The sequence below is a fragment of the Myxocyprinus asiaticus genome, chromosome 17 (genome assembly GCF_019703515.2).
Source record: "Myxocyprinus asiaticus isolate MX2 ecotype Aquarium Trade chromosome 17, UBuf_Myxa_2, whole genome shotgun sequence".
Classification (NCBI taxonomy): domain Eukaryota; kingdom Metazoa; phylum Chordata; class Actinopteri; order Cypriniformes; family Catostomidae; genus Myxocyprinus; species Myxocyprinus asiaticus.
This window is the reverse complement of record NC_059360.1, coordinates 38,858,029-38,878,004: the sequence shown is the minus strand read 5'-3', so window position 1 is coordinate 38,878,004 and position 19,976 is coordinate 38,858,029. Positions and strand designations below refer to the sequence as shown.

At 37.7% G+C, this 19,976-nt stretch overlaps 1 protein-coding gene across 3 annotated transcripts in view; it reads left to right on the top strand.

Moving 5' to 3' along the window:
• LOC127454685 (stonin-2-like) overlaps positions 1-17,566 on the top strand; it is a 52,476-nt gene extending 34,910 nt beyond the window's left edge. For all 3 annotated transcript variants that reach the window (XM_051722050.1, XM_051722051.1, XM_051722049.1), the window contains exons 5-7: positions 8,381-10,252; positions 12,142-12,344; positions 16,194-17,566. In XM_051722050.1, coding sequence (XP_051578010.1) covers positions 8,381-10,252; positions 12,142-12,344; positions 16,194-16,271 — 2,153 coding nt within the window. In that variant the 3' untranslated portion in view covers positions 16,272-17,566. The remainder of the gene's footprint in view (positions 1-8,380; positions 10,253-12,141; positions 12,345-16,193) is intronic.
• The last annotated feature ends 2,410 nt before the right edge of the window (positions 17,567-19,976 follow it).

Sequence of the window (19,976 nt, the reverse complement as noted above, 5' to 3'; positions counted from 1 at the left end):
ATGTTTCATAAAACTCTTCAGTTTTAAAGATATCATCTTCAGATTTGGAATAAAACATTATCAGACTTGTGACTTGACATTGTGTCTCTGGTTCCTTTTAAGGACAGTGTCATATATAATGTCATAAAAATGAATTATAGAAAAAAAATATTTTTCTTTATGACTTTAATACATTCTGACATCTGGGCAACAAACTTACAAGTGTCTTTTGTCAAAACACAATTATGACTGTAATACAAAGAGTTGATGAACTACAGCCATTAATATTGACGATGTCCAATTCAGGGCTGAGCTCAGAAAATGGGGGCAGTGGGAACAGGTTAAGAGCACATCCTGCTGGGAATCTCATGCTCTTCCTCACCATTTGTGACCTTTGACCCCTGCAAATGCCCTTGTGAAAGCATCCGCCTCCTGTGACTCACACCTGCAGCTGTCACTCAGTTTCACATTATAGGAAAGCTCATCTAGGAAGAGATGACACTTCTCTGTGTCTTCTCACCAACATGGTCTGCAGAGTTTAAAAGGGATAGATCATGGGAAAACAGCATTTTGCTTGCTTTATTGTACAATCTAGACATAATCTAATGCTCACAATGCAAAGCTCCTTCCTCAATACAGCCAGACTGCTAAGGGGAAAATTTTACTTGCCCGACTGGACAAGTATCCTGATCAAAATCTCAATAACGAATGTCAGCTCAATAGTGCAGATTGCAGGGATTGAGCACAGTTTTAATAATTCCCGCACGTTTCACTTTCAAAATGTGGGGAATTCCCTCTATTGCGTCGCCCTCTCTCCCTCTCGCCTTCACTAATGGTGCAGCGTTTAGCAGCTTGTGAGTGTGAGCAGTGGGGAAGCGCGTATCTATTTTACATATATAAATGGGTATAAACCTGTTAATTTGTAAAAAAAAGTTGTACCACGTCTCTATAAGCGAGCGATGTGATAAAAATTTTGCTCCTGTTTATAATCAGCAAAGCTGTTTTCTTCGCAAGCGCGCAATATTGGAGAGATCTAATGTTGTCTCGTCACATCGTGGTGCTCCCTCATAAAACAGCAAGAAAGGCAGAAATATGCTGTAAAATGTTTTCGTAATTTTAATGGTAAAAGACTGTAAAAATGCTACAGTGAAAAAATGTTAATTGGTTAAAGAGTAGTTACCTTCAAATATATGGTAACATTTTTTAATATATTTAAAAAGATAATACATGTAGTTTTACAGTAATATTTTGTAAAAAAAATAAATAAAATTAAATGTAAGAAGTATGATTTTTTGTATAATTAACAGTAAAAATGTATATTATGTTTAACAGGAGTGTACATGGCCACTATTGATAAACTTCATGTCATCATGTGCCTTTCTGTAATTACTACGGTGATTAACAAATACATTATAAAGTGAAAAGCAGATTTTTACAGTTTTAGAAGGTTAATATATCAAGTTTATTATTTAATAATATAAACAACAGTAATGCACCATAAAATATACAGGCATCAAAATTACATTCCGTAAAGCCTGAAATGTGGTTACCGTATTTTTTACTGTGAATTTCTGGCAACCACAGATGCCAGTTTTTTACCGTAAATTTTACAGGATTTTTTTACAGTGTAGCAAAAATGCTTTGTGTAATAATACCATCTGTAGAGTGAAGAGAAACGCTTAAAACAGACTTATGCACCCGTCACATCTGTCATCTTTCTAGAGCTCCATCTAATGTATGTATCCGAGGTATTTTCTCTGCCATGTGAATCAGTCAATTTTAATAAGTATATAACAATATACATTATAATAATATTAACACTGTAACATCAATAAATTACAATGAAAACATATTATCTATCTTTAATATGCATATCTGTTTTGATTATACAACATAACTGATTTAGCAGCAAGGTTCTCTCAGGATTGTATCTGTTAACATTTTCAATGGATTTTGTCAATATTAAACAGCCGTTTTTAATGCAACTGGTGAGAATTGACTTGACTCAAAGAGATGATTTACCCAAAAATGAAAATTGGGTAACACTTTACAAAAAGGTTCCATTTATTAACGTTATTTAACTACATCAGTTAACATGAACTAACAATAAACACCACTTTTATATAATTTATTAATCTTGGTTAATGTTAATTCCAACATACAGTACATTAATACATTTTCATACATTAAAATAAAAAGTTGTATATGTTAACATTAGTTCATGAGCTAACAATGAACAATTGTATTTTTTTTTTTGTAACTAACATTAGCTAAGATGGATAGTAACTAACATTAGCTAAGATGGATAAATTCTGTAAAATATTGTTCATTGTTAGTTCATGATAGCTAATGCATTATCTAATGTTAATGAACCTTATTGTAAAGTGTTACCAAAAATTCTGTCATCATTACTCACCTTCATGTTGTTCCAAACCCGTCTGACTTTCTATCTTCTGTGGAACTCAAAAGGAGATGTTAAGGAGAATGTTTCAGTCTCAATCCACTTTTATTTTATGGAGAAAAAAAACAAAGATGCAGTGACAGTGAATAGTGATTGTGTCTAACATTCTGCCAAAAATCTAATTTTGTGTTCTTCAGAAGGAGAAATTCATACAGGCTTGAGGGTTAGTAATGATTTACCGTCTTTCTGCACTGTGTTCTTAATGGTTCTTAGGTGTAAATGATGACGATGGAGGCTTTTCTTTTCTTTTGTTTTTGTCTCGGACAAGTAACTTTTTTACTCGGACAAGTGAATGATCAATTTACTTTTCTGAAGGACAAGCACATGACAATGCTTAATGCTGAGCCCTGAATAAATCATCATGGTTATGATGCCACAGCCATAAGCATATCAAAACGTATTCTCTTATAAGTAAGCAATAAGCAATATCACACAAGTAAAAATGCTGATATTCAGTATGAGTGAAATATTTATTTTATACTGCAGTTCTATATACAAGAATTTGATATCAATTAACTGACATTACAGACACTACGGGCTCTATTTTTGTCACCAGGCTAGGGGCAGCACTAAAGTCAACGACTGTGTGTTACGTCTTATCCAATATTCATGAGAGTGCTAATTCTAAGCACAATTTTCATGGCAACACAAATTGCAAATGGCCGTGGGTAGGAGTATTTGCGCTATCTCTGGGTTTGTGCGTGCAAACTGTGGGTGTATTGTATGTTAACGAAGTGGAGCAAAGCGCAATTTGTTATTTTCCTGAGAAATAGGTCATTGTGCTAAGATGTTTGAGAACCATGTCTATTCTCGGTGCAAAGTCTAATCTCAGTTCCTGCATTTGCAGTTTGGGGATTCCACCAGCAGATGATATCAAAGAGCTATCTATCACTTTTAATACTAGCCATGATTTGGGTGTCAGTATATCAATATGATTTTCCAAGCAGGTGAGACACTGGCGAGCAGGATGAGAGCCAGTAGTCTCAGAGAGGCCGATAGAGAACATACAACACATACATCACAGTCCGGAGCAGCGCAGGTGACAATACAGTCACAAAGCAGATGCACTGCAAACAGTCCATTTACACTACTAAATTCTTATGAATGGGCTGTCTTTATTTATATCGACGTTGCTTGACAAGGAATGGAATACATAATAGGATGCAGATGGCGCAATAACCGGAGAAGAACCTCAGAATAAAATTGCACTTGACCCGCACAAATTCGCCAACTCTATTGCACCTAGACTTAGCGCATGCTTGCAATAAAATATTTTCATGGCCATGCCCACCATTTTTGCGCTTATGACTTATCACGTAGCGCTGCGCTTAAGGCATAGGGCTCTCAAAATAAGGCCCAATATGTATGTAACATACATTTAGATTATTTTTGCTCCACCAATTAAAAGAGTTTCAAAGGAAGCCAAAGCTGGAACAAACATTGCATGTCTATATAGTAAACACGGACAAGCAGAATGATACAAACAGTGGCACGTTCTAGTGCTATTATACAAAATATCAGCACTCTTTGAATGCTGCTTGTCTAATCAAATTAGTGTATCAGAACTAAACATTCCATATTCATTCTCTGCTGCCCCGATGAGCAACACTGTGAAATAATCATGTTCTGGTACAAAGAGGATCACATATTGAAGTCGTGAGACGTGGTTCAACAAAATTTATGGGTACGTTGCAGAGCTTATCCTGGAGTAATCCTGAGTTAATGCTCTGTTTTTGTTTAAAAGGACTGATCTGAAATCAGGAAATAAAGGTCAGTAGCACAGTGCCGTAGGAAAGGATTGAGAGTTCTCAAAGCAGATCAAGACATGAAAACACAACCTGTCGACCATTTGTTTCAACTCTTGACTTCACTTAGCCTAGTCAGATGGCACTGTAAATTGTGTAGCTGTATAAAAACTGTTGTTTGTTTCACACCATCATGTTATAAATGAGTTTCTGAGATGTAGCACTTTTTTTATGAAGTCTTCTCTTTTGTTTGACACATAATCAGGATGCACAGAGGACAGTATTACTACTCCTCATAGTTACAACCCTGTTTTGATTTGTGAAGCAGAAAGGGAATGCTTTAGTACATACAACTTTCTGACCTTGTATTCCACCAATCATATTTCAAAGTATGCCCCCTCTGTCTCTTAAGTGTTGAGGTGTGGTAAAGAGTTTCTGTAAGGACAGCTACCTGTCAAAGAGTTGAGACTCCCTTCTGTAAGGAGGCAGGCAGACTAACAGGCAGCTACATGTCTCGACTTAACTGTGTGGGCCACTTCACGGCCAGGGTAGGTCATGTGACCTGCTTCTTACTGCATGGTGCCATAATGAAGCCTCACAATTGGTGTCCCATCTGTTTCTTGTCTTTAGCACCTGGACTGTTCAATCTACTGTATGGTAAGTCTCTTTGCCTGCCCTGCTTCATGAGCTACAAGAAGGATTTTACAGTTTTAATATTCAAAACAGGTTCAGATTCTTTTCTTTCCATTTTGTATTTTGTTCAGTGTTTATATGAAAGTTTTTAGATTGTCTTTGTCTTGTAAATGCATGTGAATTAACAGTGTTGCAGTAGGAGTTTTGATTTTCATTTAGCCATGCTTCCTTCCTCTTTAAGAAATATTTGACATGACCAAACCTTTATTATGCTGATTAAGCATATATTTATCTGAAGTAGATTTTTCAAATAAAGAGCTGAGGAAAAGACGGAGTGAGAACATTTATCAGATTCCCACTTAGCATTGTTTATGTTGCCCCAGGATAAGTGCTCTATCTGAGTTTTGCTTCAGAGCTGGATGTTTGAAGAAAAACCTTTAAGTTGCTTAGTACTTAGCAATAGGCTTTTGCTTTGTGATTCGCTCAGTGGAACAGACATTAGTAACAGGTTTGTTAAAAGAAAAACATGGTAGATATCAATTTGTGAATTCTTTTATGTCGATTTGTTTACATTTTATAATGTTTCCCTTATGTACATTTAACTTGAACTTGGTTGAGCATTGACATTTCTTCTTATGGTAAAGATTTGCATCTTATCCTTTGACCAATTTGATGTAGCACTTATAAGAACATGATCAAACTTGCTTTTGGAGGTGCTCAGAAGCTATTCATAAGTATTCACGTTCAGGACAGTGGATTTTTTGTGACCTGCTAACACTCTGAATAATCTTTTAACCTCCTCCCTCCAGGGCTGATAACATTCATGCCTTGAAGTCTAAGACTCCTTGGGTTCTATTTTCGTGAGTGCGCAAAGTGCAGCGCAGCGCGCTACGACCGTGCGCAACGTCTTATCCAATTTACGTGAGAGCCTTAAATCTAAGTGCAATTTTCGTGCCAGTGCAAAGCACAATTGGGCGTGGGTAGGAGTTTTTGCGCTACTGTGGGTGTAAGCACGCAAACTGTGGGCATATTGTATGTAAATAAATTACCGCAAATCACAATTTGCTGTTTTTCTGAGAATTTGCGCAAAGTCCAAATTCAGTTCCTGCATTTGCAGTTTGGAGATTTCACCAGCAGGTGGTAATAAAATTAATGTCCAAATTCAAGTACAGAACATCAAATTATGTCCCTTCAATAGCTGTTGAAGCCATTTGTTGAAAAATTATGAGATTTGTGTTAAACTTTCTAGAGGTCATGGTTTATTTTTTCAATTATTATTATTATGTTTATATGTATTATTATTCTTGTATATTTTACAATTGTATTTTTTTTTTATTTTATTTTGACTAGTAATTTTCCACCAGTTGTCATAGAGTGATTTTAATGTCACTGCAAAAGGGGCTGGTGGAACAAGTTGCAAAAATGTTTGGATTAAAAAAAAAAAAAATTCGCCCCAATTTGGAATTCCCAATGCACTCTAGGTCCTCGTGGTGGCATAGTGACTCGCCTCAATCTGGGTGGCGGAGGACGAATCTCAGTTGCCTCCACGTCTGAGACCGTCAATCCGCGCATCTTATCACGTGGCTTGTTGAGCACGTTTCTACGGAGACATAGCGCATGTGGAGGCTTTGCGCTATTCTCCGTGGCATCCACACACCACTCACCATGCGCCCCACCGAGAGCGAACCACATTATAGCGACCACGAGGAGGTTACCCCATGTGACTCTACCCTCCCTAGCAACTGGGCCAATTTGGTTGCTTAGGAGACCTAGCTGGAGTCACTCAGCATGCCCTGGATTCAAACTTGCGACTCCAGGGTTGGTAGTCAGCGTCTTTACTCGCTGAGCTATCCAGGCCCCCTCATTCCTCCATTTCTTAAAAAAAGCAAAAATCAAGGTTACAGTGAGGTCCTTACAATGGAAGTGAATGTGGATAATAAAAGTGAACGTGACCAATGTTTGGAGGGTTTAAACACAGAAATGTGAAGCTTATAATTTTATAAAAGCACTTGCATTAATTCTTCTGTTAAAACTTGTGTATTATTTTAGCTGTAAAGTAGTTTAAATTGTCATTTTTACAGTTGTTTCAGGGTTTTAGACATTACATCTTCATGGTAACGAAGTTGTAAAATTGGCTAGAAAGTTGTAAAATCGGTAAAGGTGATTTTATCACATTAAAATCATGTTTACACACATATCCTTTATGTCTTGTGGTTATACTTTTGAAAAAGTGAGTATTTTAGCATAAACAAATTGGCCCCCATTCACTTTCATTGTAAGTGCCTCACTGGAACCTTGATTTTTGCTTTTTTTAAAGAAAAGGAGAAACGAGTTGAAATAAATTTTTGTGGTAATCAACATTATGCCACAAATGCTTTCAATTGAGTTTAACTTGTACTGAACTCGGAACGTTCCTTTAAGCATGCAATTTATAAGCACATCCTACTTTAAAATATTAATTTGTCATGCCACATGACAATTTTAAATGAACTATTAATGGCAAAAGGGGGATTAATCATGGTAAAAACAAAAAAGTAGCTAAAATATACAGTACACTTTCCCTTAAAAACCTAAAAACAGGATTTTGAAAAAAAAAAATCTGTGGACGTGTTGTGTGTGAACTACCAATGAATGTGTGTCAAAGTCTAGTGTTCATATGTATGCGCTCATGGCATGGCGCAGTCATGCCAGTTTTCAGCATGTGAGGCAGACAATTCGCTGAGCGCTTTGTTAAACTGGCAGTGAAAATAGGTCTGAGGTGGGGAATGCTGGTGCCTAGCAACTGGTAAAAACTGTCTCTAATTTGGTTGAAGAGTTGGAACAGGCAAGAATTTCGGCTTGGTTTCAAACTACCTTGAGACAAAAGCATTCATTAAGGAATTAAAAACATATTTGGTGTTATTCTTATTTTTGCTTATTTTGTCTGAACAGTAGTGAAGTGTAATTTTTTTATGTGCTGATGAAGGTCTTCCCTTGGAATGACAAAGTGTATGTTGTCTTGGAAAATATGTCGCCACTGTCTTTTGTGACCCAGTGACTAAAAGGAAAATGATTAGTCAGCTTTCCTTTTGTTCCTGAAACTAGATCCTTTCTGTCCAAGTGCAAATAATACATAACTTTCAGACTGAAAAATTTACATCAGTGTGGTGTCACCTCTTCTCTTTAGTGCCTGTATTGTAATTAATGCATTGATGTCTTATTTTAGGACAAAATGTAAAGATTGTGTATATACAGTATGTATTCTTATGAAATGTGGTTGATTGGAATTTGCCTCCTTCCTGTTTGTCTTTCAGCCATTTCTTAATTTGTTCAGCTCCATAGTCCGACCATTGTGACTCCAATTAAATTTGTTCCAGAAATAAATAAACTCACAAGACACTGGAAAGTCCATGGCTGTTTACAGTAATATTACATCTGATTCTAAACAGATCAACACTCTGCCTTGCTGGTAAATTCACAGGGAAAATGCTTCTTTTGTGAAGGTGAAATGTTAGAGAGCTCAGGTTTCACGACTTCATCTGAAAGTATTGAGACAACCCTATCTTTATTTTTTCTTTGATAGATTCCTCTGTATGCCAAGAGGATGAAGGAATAACCATGGGTTCTTTCAACTGGACAACCAACAACCAGCAAACTAATGGCCAATCATATGCTACCTGCAACCGCTTTGCTAGCTGGGTTACTTTTGATGATGATGAAGACAATGTTTTCCAGCCTCCAGGGAGGCTGTCTAAAATAAAACTAGACAACCTGAACAATTCTGCACTTCAGGATGCCAACAGCAACCTGATTTCCTCTTCCTTTTGCAACCGGGTGACCGAGAGACATATCCTGGACTTGACCCCAGATGGCACCAATTCTGTTTTTGCCTTTGAAAGCACTCTGAACAACAGCGCCCCTTACAACAAGAAGAACCCATTCCTGGATGATGAATTCTCCAACCTTCAACTATCCCCTATTAACCCTTTCAGTGCCTACTTTGACAAAACAGAGCTGAAAACGTCTCAAAACTTTGGCCTGTGCCCAGAGACACCTGATTTCTCAACCCTCAGTTCACCATTCTTTGGGTATCAAGATGCTGATATCAAAAGGGAATCTATCGTTCTTTTCTCAGCACAGAAGAACTCTGCGAGTGGAAATGAAACAGTCCCATCTGGCCCTCCTGAAGATGGTCTGGATCAGCTCAGGAAAATACAAATCTCTGACCCTGACTGTGATGATAGTCCCACCCTACCAGATGATACTGTGGATGCAGAAGATTCTGATGAATCCATCTATGAACCAGACCACATGATTCCTCTGGAAGGGTGGCCCATGCTCCTACGCATCCCAGAAAAGAAGAACATCATGTCCTCACGTCACTGGGGACCAATTTTTGTCAGGTTGACGAACAGCGGCCAGCTGCAGCTCTTCTATGAGAAAGGGCTTGACAAGCCATTCAAAGAGTTCCAGCTGAACTCCCAGCATGAGATATCTGAATCCAAGCTCCAGAACTATGATGAGAATGGCCACGTACATACCGTTAGTGTAGACCATGTGGTTTATAAGGAGAAGAGGAAGATCCAACCCAAGGTCACGGTAGTTCATTTGCCTGTCAAAGAGCAATTGGTAAAGCTTGGGACCACAAACTACCAGGACTTCTTGAGTTTTCGTCACACCCTGCAGGAGACCCTTGTGGGTCTCTCTGTAGATAAAGAAGGCCTCAGCTGGCCTACAACTTACATGGAGGAGGAGATCTACATGGAGGTGAGAGATAACTTCTATGGAATTCTCTCCAAGGGGGACAGTCGTATCTTGGAGCAGTTGGTTTTGACCCGAGTAAACATGCTAGCCTTTTTGAATGGCTCTCCACTGTGCAGTATTGGCCTCAATGATGTCCAAGTCAAAGGTAAAGAAGTGGTTTCTCGGCATGACATAATTCCCAACACAACGTCACGTTGGATTCGCCTACGGAACTGTCGACTGCATGATTGTGCAGATCACTCAGAGTTTGCAATGTCTGGAGCCATTACTTTTAGTCCACCAGTTGGCCGTCGCTTTGAACTTTTGCGTTTTCGCACAGCGTTTGCAGAAAAAACCCTTCCCTTCACTCTGAGAACAGTCGCTAGCGTCAAGGGCGCGGAAGTGGAGGTGCAGTCCTGGCTGGTGATGTCAACAGGTTTCACATCCAATCGAGATCCTTTGACGTTGATACCATGTGAGAATGTTGCAATCCGTTACCCCATACCTGAAATTTGGGCGAAGAACTTTAGGCGGGAGAGTGTGACAGGTGAGAAGTCCCTCAAGGCTCGCTTCAATAAAGGAGCCAGCTTTGGTTCAGCCAGCACGTCAGGATCAGAACCAGTCATGAGGGTCACGCTCGGCAATGCGAAATATGAACAGGCCTTTAAGTCTGTCGTGTGGAGGATCAGTCGCCTGCCAGACAAGAACACAGGTGGGATACAAATGCTTTAGTATGAATTTAAGGTATTTGTTTCAGATGGTGCTCAGAAGTCAGCAAACCCAAACATGCAAAATAATTCATAAGCAAAGAGCATTTCTGATTCGCTAGATTTTTGATAGGCTTAAAAATGCGGGGGCCACTCCCTTAACACTTTTAACAATTAAAAGTATTGTAAGATTCTCAAACCCTGTACTGTAATTCCAGTGCATGTTTTGGCCTTCCTATGTGAAACTATAGACTATATTTCAACTTGGTCTCATAGAATCATGTTACTATACCTCCATTTTTGCTAAAAGATTTTTACGTGGCTTGTTCGTTTCACAGCAGTTTCTTGGTGAAGTAAACACTAGAGGTGTTAAAACAATGATTTTATGCACTTTTACACAAACACTTTTAGCTCTGTTCCTCACATAATGATATCTTATGATATCAAAACACCTTTACTATAGCGTATGACATTTTAACGTTTGCATTACATAACCAACAACATTTACAAGCTTGTACAAAATCGATCAAGTTGTATGCTTGCACTTGCAACGCAATGGACCGGGTTCAGGAGAGCATGTGAGTCGACAAGTGAGCCAAAAGTGTCATAGAAGCACCACAAAATTACATGGTTGCTTCAGCAATTGTGTTTTTCATCTCACATTTGCTTTTTATGACACTATCGGTTAAGTTTAAGGTTTATGGTAGGGAGGAAGGTTTTGTTGATTTACCCTTAAAAACCTCATCTGTTTGGGAGAATATTTATCTCCCTTTTAGCGCCACACTGTTGACATTTCTATTCGGAACTGCCGCAATACATAATGTCTTTTTGCTAAAATTTCACAACAGTCATGTAACCATTTTCTTGATGAGGCTGCTGTCTTTAGAGCTGTATAATATCAATTATGTTTTTATCAAGGTTCTGCAATAATATCAGCATTTAAAAACTGTGCTCCTCTTTTAGAGCTTTCTCTCTTTTGCCACAATTAGTATGGATAGTACAGTAGAGTTTTTTTAAGGTGAGTACAAAAGGATGTATTTTGGTGTTGTTGAACTAATCCTCACATTTAAACAATTTCCAAATCACAGTGCAGTGCAGTGCAGTAAATAAGCCCTGCCTCTTAATGCAGTACTGACTCTCAAAGTGCAGCGGTGTAAAAATAATCTTTTATCTTGTTTGTTGATTTTCTGGTGCCATAGCATTTGCTTTCACATGGCCTCTGCTGGTATTTTTCTGTCAATGGCCAGTGCTTTAGGCTTTTCAATAGTACATCAGCAGGGATCCCCTCCCCTTGCATGAGTCTGATTGGTTAGACAAAGCTCTGGCTGTCATTATCAGTTAATTCACAGGCTCACTGTCTGAAATCTCCTGAGCTTTACGGCTCAGTAAAATAAGCATTTCCTTGTTCTCTTTCTCTCTTAGTAAAAATGTGTTGTTAGTTTTACCTATTTTGATTTCACTCATTTAACTAATTTTGTTTGATTTTCTTATTTGTTATCAGTTTAATTTGCTTAATGCCATTTATAGTATGTTGCATTATGTCTTCAGTAATGCTCACTATTCTGCAACACTAGTTGCAGCCTCAGAATTGCAAAAATAATGTCTGGTGTCTAAAAAGGTTTCCAAATATTCCCCTAAAGTAATGTTTAGTTTCCCAAACACTTCCCTTAATGCATTAAACTGGGAAAGGTGAAGGTATTTTACAGAGAAAATTACACACCAGCTTTAAGGGGATTTAAAGCCAGTTTTTTGCCACTTATATATTATACATATCTACAGAGTTCAGTTTAGATCTGGTGTTTCAGTTGGAGGGAAAGCCTTATTTAAAAAAAATATTTATTTGCATTAATATTATTGAATACCTTGCATTAATAAGGGTTGGTCTTTTCTCTAGGGCTGGGGCACCCTCATACCTTCTTCTGTCGTTTGGAGCTAGGCTCAGACTGGGAGGTGCCTCCTAAGTTTCACTGCCAGGTGGAGGTGGAGTTTGATATGCCCTCTGCCTCTGCATCTAAAGCCACTGTTCGATCTCTGTCTGTGGGGGACAAAACTGACTTGAAAAAATGGATCACCTACAAATCGCATTACTCCTATCAGGTATGCTTGGCATGTGTGTATGTGCATGATAACACAGTACTCAGGGCTATTTTTATACCACCTGTCTTTGCCCTGTTATTGAAAATAAAATGAACAATTCGGCAAAATTACACTTTTGAAATCAGGGATGTGCAAAATTATATATTTTAAAGATTGACTAGTCATTGGTTTGTCTGAATGACTTGTGGACTAATTGATCTTAAAGAATCCCTTTTTAATTAGGCCGTCTCGGATTCACCCTATCCCGTTTTTTGGAGGGGGAGGGTTTACATGAGACACAAAACAGCATTCAAAAACAGCTAGACAAGCACACTAGAATATCAGCATCCAGAGTTCTTGAGATGGCTTTTTAAAAGTTGGACAATTTTATCTTGACACGCTACACTCTTGACAGGTCACTCAGTGCAAGACACAACACATTGGCCAAAAACATACATTTGCATTTGTATGGCTGGTAGCGGCTGTACTTAAAGGTGATGAATGTTAAAACGTAACTTTTCAGAGAGCGTTTTATTATGCAAACTGTCACAGTATGCTAATTAAAGCACTGCCACTAAAAATATCAAATTAAAAAGCAAAATAATAAACTATACAGTGCGAGTAAGTCACTCGCACATGTGACCAAATTTCGCCAATATGTCTATAAATGTCTGTTATTAGCCACTTGCTAGTAAATGTTCTGATTTCACTCACCAGGGATTGAGTTGTGTAGTGGCGAAGATGCTGTTTAGGACAAAGATCCTTTCACTCTGTGTTGTGTAGCAAGAGCGCACACTTTAAAGGAAATGTACCCTATTTGGCTGCAGTGGGTCCGGAGTTGTCACGAATGTCACAAGGTCAACTCTGATTTTGGTTTAATTGGTTTCCACTGACTTTCTCAACATTCTACAGCATACAGCTTGTCTCTACAGACCAGTGTAGTGTGGTCGAGAGCTTGTAGATTTGAATTTGAGTAAGTCAGTACACATTATGAGAATAAAAGTTTGGTTTGACTTGTTCCTTTTAAAGGCCCGATATACTTCCTGAGAAGTTCTTCTGTGTACTTCGCTCAGGGGCAAAAAGAAGTTCTAAACAGCTGGGCAACAGTATACTGTTGGCAAACATTCAGACAATCACCACACCGCTGTGGGAGGTGTATAGAGGAGCATTTAAATATGAGGATGCTACATGAAAAACTTAAAGTAATGTGACATTAAAATGTGTTATCAATGATTTAAAATAATATATATGTAGTAGGAAATGTTTGTATTGTTTAGAATCTGAATTTATGATGCTAATTCGCTAACAAGCTATACATGGTCATAATCTGCGCCAATTTCACTCTGTTATTGTAATTTATAATGATACTGATACAGCTGCAAAGACTGGTGTATAAAAGAGTGTAATTGGCAAAAAACAGACAATGATGATAAGAGAGACATATCTTACTTTGGGCAGATGGAAGCATTGCTTTTGCTGCAGATGGCACATGAGTAAATGGGCACTTGAGAGTATTTGATTCCTTTTGTAGACTAATTAACAACAACAACAAAATCACATGACATGGTCTTGCACGCCGATGTGTTCACGTTAAATACTGACTGAAAAACGTAAACAAAGTAGTAGGTGGAGCTTCAGGTCACACCTACCGATGATGTGGACCAATGACAGCAAGAAGATGTTTAGCAGCCATTTAGAAGTTTTCCTAAAAGTTCGCCCAGACAACTGTTCCGAACCACCAAAACGAGTGCAAAAACACCTTCTTTTTGGCCAGATATTGTTCTAAATGAGGTCACACCCGTTTGTTCTTCGATTTTGTATGTAGTACATCTGGGACTTAATGTGTGTCCAAAGATGACAAAAATAAACATTAATTCTAGTCACACACAGCACAGATGTAAGTTGTGAGGTGGAGCTGCCGTGGATTGGACTTGTTGATCCAGCACATCCCACAGATGCTCAATCGGATTGAGTTTTGGGGAATTTGGAGGCCAGGGTAACACCTTGAACTCTTCATCATGTGCCTCAAACCATTCCCGAACAATGTGTGCAGTGTGGAAGGGCACATTATCCTGCTGAAAGAGGCCACTGCCATCAGGGAATACCATTGCCATGAAGGGGTGTACCTGGTCTGCAACGACATTTAGGTAGGTGGCACTTGTCAAATTGACGTCCACATGAATGGCCGGGCCCAGAGTTTCCCAGCAGAACATTGCCCAGAGCATCACACTCCCTCCAATGGCTTGTCGTCTTCCCACAGTGCATCCTGGTGCCATCAATTCCCCAGGTAAACGGCGCACACATACACAGCCGTCCATGTGATGTGAAAGAAAACGGGACTCATCGGACCAGATGACCTTCTTCCACTGCACCAAGGTCCAGTTCTGACGCTCGCTTGTCCATTTCGATGTTGGACAGGGCTCATCATGGGCACTCTGACCGGTCTGCCGCTACAAAGCCCCATACGCAGCAGGGTGTGATGCACTGTGTGTTGTGACACATTCCTCCCATAACCATCATTAAAATTTTCTGTGACTTTTGCCACAGAAGGCCTTCTGTTGGTTCGGACCAGACGGGATAGCCTTTCGCTGCCCTTGCACATCGATGAGCCTTGGGCACCCAACACCCTGTCACCGGTTTGTGGATTGTCCCTCCTCAGACCTCTGTTGGTAGGTTCTCACCACTGCTGACCAGGAGCACCCTACAAGCCTTTCCGTTTCAGAGATGCTCTGACCCAGTCATCTGGCCATAACAATCTGGCCCTTGTAAAAGTCGCTTGCAAATTTCTCCTGCATTCAGCACTGAGAACTGATTGTTTGCTTACCATCTAATCTACCCAGACCTTGACATGTGGCCTTTTTTAGGAGATGTTCAACGTTATTTGCTTCACCTGTGAGTGGTTGTAATGTTTTGGCTCATCAGTGTATATCAATACTATGTATAGATATGTGAAGACACCCCCCTCCCAGTTTGCTTAATATATTTTTAAATTTTCAATTGCATTACACTTACATGTCATGTCAAATGTCTGGCAAAAAACTAAAATATACTAGCCAGTGGTGATTCTTTCTTAATTTTGTCTGTAGAGGGTTGCTACATTGTATAAAATAAAATATTTTGTATCAAATTAATATAATAGATTGTATAATAATTTGCTAAAAATAATTGAAAAAGAAAAAATCTAGATGAACTAGTCAACCTCATTAATCGACTTAATAACTCGTCAACCATCGTGACCCGTCCCTATTTGGAAACAAGTGTAATTTCAAATGGTTATTCAGCATGATTTGCGTGCCCTTGGCTGGGTCCGAGACTGCTAAATGTCATGTACCCTGTGACAAAGCCAATGAAAGACAAGTTGTCACCCTCAAGCAATCTGATGTGTCAGCTGCCAGAGCTGTTTTCCCTACTGCATTCCAAACATGCCATTAAGGTGGCTGGCGCTGTTTTCTACAAACATCTGTTCCCATTACTGTTCAGTAGCCACAGGGAGTGATTCATCACGGAGCAGAGGTGTACAACAAACAGCAGGGTGGCAGGAACAAGATGTAAAACTCTGCCTGTAACCTCTGTATATAAATGACAGAAAATCTTGCAGAAGAAGCATCTTGCTGTATATGATAAATGCACCATAGCTGTGGGGTAGGACAGTGGCGGCAGGTGTCTCAAGCACAGTGAGGTCAGTCATTGGAGCATGGACAGATTGTATTGGGATGAGCCTGTGGAAACAGGTGATGCCTGAGATTAGATTGTTCTATTTTCACTGGCTTTGTATTAGTCCAAACTTTTGTTGGAAGGGACTGCCCTCTTGTGGCAAATAGTTGCTACTATAACTACTACTCACTTGTACCTGCTGCTCTTGTCCTGTAGGTGGCAGTAGAGCTGAAAAATGAAAACAGAATGGACAGCCCTCAAGATGAGCAGCCAGGAGAGTGCTGTCAACAGTGAGGAAGAGCCTTTTTACTCCCAGGAAAAGAGAAAGTTATACAGGTTGCACTTTGTTGAACGGATATTTAGTTTACATCTCATGCATATTTGGAATTTTTTTTTTGCAAAGATTTGGTGTATTATTGAAATGAAATGAAAGAGTATGTCCAGTAGGAATGATATGCACAAAAGAAAAACGTACTGCATGAATGTTCTAGATCTCTACATGCTTTGCATGTCCAGATATGTTAAGAATGTAATTTACTATTGCAGCAAATTTTTAGGTCTTATCAGAACTTTTATTTTAAGAACATGGAAATATTGCACAGCCCAGTCTTACACACCTAGTGAAAAAAACTCTGTGATCATTGAGGGATAAAATCCTTAAATCTTCGCCAAAAACATTGCAGTTGTCACGTTTTGTCTTAAATGCAGAAATAACAGAATTGTAAATTTTTTCTGTATATTTTGGCCTATGATAGAAAGAGTAATTTGTGTAGAGTTTCTGGGTTAATTTTCTTGCTATTTAACTTTGTACAGGGGATAATGAGGGACTCCTTAACTAACACATTTCAGAGCTTGTTTTATTTTACAAATATACAAATAAGTAAATGTCTTTTAGTCACTAGTTTCTACTTAAACCAAGAATGTTAGTATTACAGCAAAAGGTACCAGTAATGCAAAATGTTTACCTTAGATTTGTGTTTGTTATGAGTTTGATTTGTATTTAAATTTTATTTGCAGCCATTATTGTTTTTTGTTTTTTTTAAATAGAGCAGCACAATTATAGCATTTGCATTCAATTCAGATTTAAATGTTTGCAAATGAGGCCCATTTGTTAGTAGCTGCTCAGTTAAACTCTTAAAGCAGGATTTTGCTCTAAACATAGGTGGAGGTTTCAGTTAGGGAAATAAATCATGAAATAATATAGCCTGTACTTTGCACATCTTGATGAGTGTAAAACACTGAATATGTTTAACATTTAAAGGGATGGTTCCCCCAAAATAAACATTGTCATAATTTACTCACCCTCATGTTGTTCCACAACCTTACCAACTTTCTTTCTTCAGTGGAACACAAAAGGAGATGTTACTTTAGTCTGAATATAAGACTGACAGCCTTAGTCACCTTTTTTTGCATACAGTGAAAGTGAATGGTGACTGAGGCTAACAATTTGCCTAACATCATCTGTGTTCCACAAAAGAAAGAAAGGCATACAGGCTTGGAACAACATAAGAGTGAGTGAATTACGATGTGACATAATTTGAAAGCGGAGACTTTGTGTTACCAAAAAAAAAAAAAAAAAAAACACAAAACTCAATAATTGTGTTATTTGCTTAATTTGCTCGATGCAACTTCGATGCATTGCATAATTTTAAAGTTTTGTTAATAAATTCAGCAGGCTTACGCATCATGAATGTGAGACCAAACCTTGCATTTATTCAATTCAAGCAGATGGAGGGCTATATCTGGGGCCCATAAAATGAAAATGCGAAGACAGAAACTAATAATAAAAGTGGTATTGTTATTAATAATGAGTGAAAAGACCAATAATATTGCATATTTTGCCCCACTGAAATGCTCATTCTACATTACAGCATTGATTTTGAGTTGGATGAAGATGTAAATTTACTGGTATCAACAACAGTAAGGTTATCTGTAACATCTTTAAAAAGTAAAAAGTTAACATCTAATTTATGTGGCTAAATTATTCTGACAGTGACTGAGTTGGAACTCTTTTCATCAGGTTCATATTGATTCAAATTCTGTCATTTCTTGGAATTTCTGAAGGCAAACAAAACCAGTTATACTTTCTTACACTCTAAAAATATTTTGGCCTATTTGTTTTTTTTAGGATTTACGCATTGCTATTTCATAAAAAAAAAAAAAGAAAGTGTATTTTACATTTGCCCTTATGAATGTATTTCTTTTTCTTTTTTTTTTTTTTTTTTATAGTTTTAACAGTGGTATTTGTAACAAGACCATAGTAAACACATTGAAGCATGGATCTTCTTCACTACCATGGTTAGATGTAACATGATTTCTATAAAACAGATTATGGCATTTTTGTAATTATAAACAGTAGACCTACTCTAAACACATGTAAAAACAATAAATACAAAATATACACATGACCAGTTTAATAGAGTGAAGTAGTGATATGATAATAGGTATTATTAATCTATTTTTGCCTATAGTACAGTTAGTGTTACTATAGTAAATTTAAGGGTGGACAGGAAGAATTCTGTGCCAAATTCAAATGGTTTCTGCATCTCACACCATACTTCTCGCAGTGCTGCAGTGGTCAGAGGTGCACGTTTAAGAGCTCAAGATGGTCTGTGAGTAAAAACGCACCTGCTTTGCGCAGAATCAGATGAACTAGAGTACAAATGCATACCAACCCGTATAATGGAGTCTAGATAAACATTTTAATGTAAACAGGAACTTGACGATAGATTTGATTAATATGACAGATAAACACCCCCCATTTGTAACCTAACACCCCCCTCTCTACTAATTTGGTCTCAGCACCCCCTGGCATCCTTTGAACACCCACTGGGGGGTGGTACCGACCCCCATTGAGAACCCTTGATATAGAGCTTAACCATTGTGTTAAACTAGCAAAACTGCTGCAAAACTGCTGTATTTATGTCTCTATGATTTTGTGTGCTTCGAACACAGTTTTTGTACAATTCAGTTTTATGATATAGAAGTTTTGTCTACTTATGTGATTAGATGATTTAAAAAAAATAATATTTCAAATAACACTTCCAAAACAATATTTGTCCATTATATTTTTAGACTTTTCATGTTTTGTTTGCTTTAGTAATTATTCATGCACAATCCTAATCCTAATCAAGAACAGTTTTGAAAAAAAAAGTGTTGTCCTCAAAAGCATCAACAGAAATACTTAATATTGATCTCACTAATGTTACCTTGAAAGCACAGAATGTTTAAAAAACATGGTTGAATTTCTGCTTGTTGTGAATCATGTTAAAAAAGATTGACACGTTGAGTATATCAGCAAGATTCTTAAAATAATGCATCTGTTGGTACTGACGCTCACAGTTATAATGCTTGACATTTATAGAAATTGCTAGTGCCCTCAATTTCTTTAGTGTTTAGTATGTTCTTATGAGTTTGTTCCAGGACTGACATGTTTTTTATGTTGTTATTGTTGGGTATTTGTTTTGGTTTTATTTGGTCATTTTAAACAAAAATGTAAGTTTTACTAATTGGTTAATATTGTGATAATAAGACTGCAATATTTAATTCCCAAAATGTGTGGGAGTTAGATATGTTTACTAAATTTGCTTTTGTTTAGTTATTGTCTTCTTCATAATCCGCTGTAATTCCAAAAACCTCAGTCACTTCTTGCACCTTCCATCTTTCTCATTTAAAGAACTGGACGGCATGCATACAATAAAGTATGTTTGATAAAAATCATGTTATTTAGAAAACTCTGGCTTTTCCTTTTATTCTTTTTCCCCATATCTTGTAAGGAATGCCATTTTGATTTTGTGGATGATGTACAGTTTTCTTAATTTGCTAAGCAGTTCTCTACATTTTTAGAGACAAATTTTGACAGTATTTGGCATGTAATAACTGTTTTGTTTTAACAGATATGGTTATTACAAAGTGAGATGAGCAAATATGTTACACTTGTAAACTAGGTATATACACAGGAAAGTATAAAAAAATATAGGTTGATCACTCTCCCGTTAG